Below are 5,080 nucleotides of genomic sequence, written 5' to 3'. Positions count from 1 at the left end.
AACAGGGAAGCTCCAGGCTTCTGTGTTCCAGATGCCGCCACTGCCGGTCCGGAGATCTCAGGAGTCCCCCTTTGGATAGGGGATAAGATGTTTTCCGGCGGAGTACCCCTTTAAGCTGTCAGACCATGATGGATGTTGCTATTGTCCAACAGCTGGAGAGCCACAGGTTGGGAAACCGTGCTCTATACCAGGGCTTGACAAATCCCAGGCGCCAGGCCGCCATGGCAACCATGAATTTGATGCCTAGAATTTTGTCTGCCCTATTCGGGCAACTGTGACCAGCGTCCCGCTAAGAAAATCTGTGCAGATGCTAAAACGTGGGACTGGCATCGGCAGAGGGGGTGCGAGTAGCTACCCCAGCTCCACAGAACAATCTTGCTAGCAATCTGGTTAACTGCTCCCTTATAGCCGTGACCTCCAACCTGTGGACCTCCAGCTGTTGCAAATCTACAACTCCCAGCACGCCTTGACAGCTGTTGGCTGTCCGGGCATGCTGGGAGTTGTAGTTTTGCAACAGCTGGAGGTCCACAGTGTGGAGACCACTGCTTTTGTACTGCAATGGTCATTACATTTACCAGTCAAGAGTCTGGGAAAGCTGAGTGCCAACTTGTTCATAGCTCCCTTATACATTTTCATCCAGCTTTCCTAGAGTCTTGCACGATAATTCTACCTAGTCACAGAGTCATGGCTAACCTGCCTCTCTAACATTGCATAACTGAAACAGTTTTCCAATTCAAGAGTCTGGGAAAGTTGGGTGACAAATCGTTCATGTCCTCCACATGGATTCTCCCCCAACTTTCCTATACTTCTGCTTGAGAATTCTGCGTAGGCACATAGCCCTGCTTCATACAGTAGTGTTCACGAGCCCTTCACACAATGTATGCACTGAAGCATTTTCAATCATGTCTTTTTTATTGCCATCTTTTAGCCACAGGATTTCTCATAGGATAGTAAAGGTATAAAAAGTTTAATTTAATTTTAAAAATAAAATATCAAAATGAAATTTCTGTGTAGTTTATGGGTAAAGAAAGGCCAAAACAGAAAATCCCCAGAATCTTGTGAACAGAATTAGTTGAGTGACAACACTGTCAGCTGAATATTGACTTGTAGGATTTTATATGCCGTTTTACGCTTTCAGCTAATTCCTGATCATTTATACTGCGGTTATAGTAGTCTGTGAACAGTCCATCAGGATTCAGCAAGTATATAAGGATGGTGTGATCAATGATGTAATCATTATCCTCATCACGGGGTCCTGCGCTGTAGTACACGCGGTAGGCTTGGGCTACTGCCTTGATCTCTTCCTGGGATCCGGTCAGCCCTACGAGACGTGGATGGAAGTCACTCACGTACTTTGCTAGTTCCGTAACGTTATCACGCTCTGGATCCACTGAAATAAAGACAGGCAGCACAGGGGGCAAAGTGGGGTCCTTGTCCAACTGGGTCACTGCAGAACTTAGCTTTTGCAATTCATCTGGACAGATATCTGGACAATGGGTGAAGCCAAAGTACATCAGCACCCAGTTACCTCGTAAGTCTTTTTTACAGCAGGGCTGGCCTTTATGATTAGTAAGACTGAAGTCTCCTTGACCAACCGCTATGGTGCGGAGCTGCTGCATGCGTTCCAGCTTCTTCTTCTCCTGCTTCTCCCACCGCAGATACTGCCAGATTCCCACTGCCGCTCCACCAATAATGCAGCTCACAAGCAGCCTTGTTCTTAATGATATTGGACCCTTTGAGGACCCTGGTTGCTGGGATTTCTGTAATGGTGGAGATGTAGATATTTGTCTTGTAGCGATCCACCATTTTATCTTGTTTATGCAGTCGTTTGGTCTTGCATTGGCTTGATTTATGACCCCATGGTTTAGGAAAGGACTCAGAGAAGATTTACTAATACGATGTATGTGCCGCAGCATCCTAGAGATGAGAATATATCAGTGTTATTATACACAATATATTTGAGTCATTTGTTGGAATACTGACACTGTAGTTTTGAGCCAAAGCCAGAAGTGTATTAAAAAGGAATGGGACATATAAAGGAAGGACATATACTTCTCCTTCCTACTGGATCCACTTCTGACTTTGGCTCAAATTGCAGTGGCAGCTTCCAAAAAATGCCTGAAAAAAAAAAAATCTGTGTGGAAGCCTAGCCTTATACTTCTATTAGCACTGACCCATTTGTATGAAGTTTGCGCCCAGTGTAGGGTGTGCCAGACTAATCGGTAGGTCACTGACCCGGCCCAAAAACCAGATGTTGTCTTAGAACAACTCCAGGCGGGGGATGGTACTTGTTTCTACTATTCAGACACATCAGCTGACGTGTGGTTCTTGCCGAACAGTACAGCTGTATTCACACATGAGGCTGGCGGCGCCCATAGGCAAAGCCAGCAGCAACCCCCACACCCTGTACAATAACACTGTCATGTGCACCGCAGCGCTCCTCTCTGAGTCACAGCCATGATCATCCAGGTCTGACAGCGCAACCACCCGCTACCCACCAACCCTCCCTCCGACACCACAACATCCCCCGGGACCATATGCATGCCATGCTCATCTCTGAGGTCCCTGACAGAGCTTGCATTACATGAGGAGGAGGTTTGCTACAGTATGTCACCTCAATAGTAAGGAGAATTGTTACAGTGTGTCACCTCAGTAGTAAGGAGATTACATGAGGAGGGGGTTTGTTACAGTGTGTCACCTCAGTAGTAAGGAGATTACATGAGGAGGGGGTTTAGTACAGTGTGTCACCCCAGTAGTAAGGAGATTACATTAGGAGGTGGTTGTTACAGTGTGTCACCTCAGTAGTAAGGAGATTACATGAGGAGGAGGTTTGTTACAGTGTGTCACCTCAGTAGTAAGGAAATTTGTTACAGTGTGTCACCTCAGTAGTAAGGAGCGTACATGAGGAGGTTTGGTTCAGTAAGTCACCTCAGTAGTAAGGAGATTACATGAGGAGGAGGTTTGTTACAGTATGTCACCTCAGTAGTAAGGAGATTTGTTACAGTGTGTCACCTCATTAGTAGGGAGATTACATGAGGAGGAGGTTTGTTACAGTGTGTCACCCCAGTAGTAAGGAGATTACATGAGGAGGTTTGTTACAGTGTCACCCCAGTAGTAAGGAGATGGTTTGTTACTGTGTGTCACCCCAGTAGTAAGGTGGGGCGTGTCAAAGGGTAGGACCAATGGGCAGAATCAAGAGGGGCAGCAAAATTAGCTTTTGCCTAGGGTAGAAAAAATTATTGTACCAGTCCTGCTCTCTATTGCGGATCTGCAGACATAAAATCCACAGCAGTGGATCTTACAAAGCAGTCAAAAATACATATGCATTGCCTTGTAAAATACACAGCAAATACACCTTAATGGTCTATTCACACGTACGGTATTCTGTGCAAATTTAATGCTACAGATTTCAAAGTAAACTGAATGACTGAACACCGCTTGAAATCCTGCGCATCAAATCTGCGTAGAATACTGTACATGCGAATAGACCCTCAGGGTACGTTCACACTTACAGGATCCTGCGCAGGATTTGTAACTGCAGATTAGAACCTGTGCTCAGCAATTTAGTTTACATTGAAGTCTGCAGCAGAAAATCCTGCGCATTAAATCAGCGCAGGATCCTGTATGTGTAAACTGTAACGCAAAACCAGCGTCAGAAAATACGCTGCATAATACAGTACATGTAACATTATCCTTAGGCTACGTTTACACGTACAGGATCTGCTGCAGATTTTCTGCAGCTGCTTTTGCTACCCATTGAGGTCAAATCAGCTATGGTAAATCTGTAGCAGATCCTGTACGTGTGAACAAAACGAAACAGAACAAGGCAAACACTGCAACTGCTAATGTTAAGTAGGTGTGAACTGTCCCCAAACCTGCCCCCCCCCATTCCCTGGTACAATTGTTAGAGCTCCCAATATGAAGCAAAGTAAACCACAAACCTCGTGCTCTGCAGCTTCTGGAGGTTACAGAACACGCTAGATCTCAGTGAGCTTAAGGACCTTTGATGATGTCATGATCATGTGATCAGAGATCACGTGGGATGTGTCAAGCACTGTGCTGTGCTGTGCTGCTGGAGTAGCTGGTCTGCAGGTACAGTAGTGTGAGCTGTAACACACAGCACTGCGCACACATATAGCAAAGCTGTGGATGACTATAATAATAATAATAATAATAATAAATGTAATTTATAGTTCAGAAGATCACTGTCCACAAGTGTTCCTCCTACAATTCACATCCCTCCTCTGGGGTCTTGGTAGCACCCATAGTCTTCTCATAAATGACAGTAGTATTTACAGCAATGCTAAGATGAAGAGGGTTTTGTGTGATACCATACCTCCACGGTTGTTTAGGTCTGTTTCCTAACAAGGTGCCTCCAGCTGTTGCAAAACTATAACTCCCAGCATGCCCGGACAGCCGTTGGCTGTCTGGGCATGCTGGGAGTTATAGTTTTGCAACAGCTGGAGACACCCTGGTTGGGGGGGGGAGCTCAATCAATCTTTTTATGTAGACTTTAAACTCTTAACCCCTTAGGGACTCAGCCCATTTTCACCTTAAAGGGGTACTCCGGTGAAAACCTTTTTTCTTTTAAATCAACTGGTGGCAGAAAGTTAAACAGATTTGTAAATTACTTCTATTACAAAATCTTAATCCTTCCTGTACTTATTAGCTGCTGAATACTACAGAGGAAATTCTTCTCTTTTTGGAATTCTCTCTGATGACATCACGAGCACAGTGCACTTTGCTGACGTCATTATAATAATAATAATAATTCTTTATTTATTGTTGTCCTTAGTGGGATTTGAACCCAAGTCCCCAGCACTGCAAGGCAGCAGTACTAACCACTGAGCCACCATGCTGCCCTTAGCATACATCAGCTATGCACGGTTGCTAAAATGGACAGAGATGTCAGCAGAGAGCACTGTGCTCGTGATGTCATCAGTGTTCCAAAAAGAAAGGAATTTCCTCTGTAGCATTCAGCAGCTAATAAGTACTGGAAGGATTAAGATTTTTTAATAGAAGTAATTTACAAATATGTTTAACTTTCTGCCACCAGTTGATTTAAAAGAAAAAAGGTTTT

At 44.7% G+C, this 5,080-nt stretch overlaps 1 protein-coding gene across 1 annotated transcript; it reads right to left on the bottom strand.

Moving 5' to 3' along the window:
* Nucleotides 1-533: 533 nt before the first annotated feature.
* LOC130368805 (protein SCO2 homolog, mitochondrial) lies at nucleotides 534-4,077 on the bottom strand. The gene is made up of 2 exons (XM_056573039.1): nucleotides 3,942-4,077; nucleotides 534-1,917 (listed from the first exon to the last, which is right to left on the bottom strand). Exon 2 carries the CDS (start codon nucleotides 1,914-1,916, stop codon nucleotides 1,089-1,091), a length of 828 nt encoding a protein of 275 aa, XP_056429014.1. The 5' UTR covers nucleotide 1,917; nucleotides 3,942-4,077; the 3' UTR covers nucleotides 534-1,088.
* Between the last annotated feature and the right edge of the window lie 1,003 nt (nucleotides 4,078-5,080).

Source organism: Hyla sarda, chromosome 4, assembly GCF_029499605.1.
Source record: "Hyla sarda isolate aHylSar1 chromosome 4, aHylSar1.hap1, whole genome shotgun sequence".
Lineage (NCBI taxonomy): Eukaryota > Metazoa > Chordata > Amphibia > Anura > Hylidae > Hyla > Hyla sarda.
Note: the sequence above shows the minus strand (reverse complement) of the source record. Positions and strands in the feature narration are given on the sequence as shown.

Coding starts and splice junctions, on each gene's coding strand:
- LOC130368805 (XM_056573039.1), bottom strand. CDS start 1,916: ATGCTGCGGCACATACATCGTATTAGTAAATCTTCTCTGAGTCCTTTC.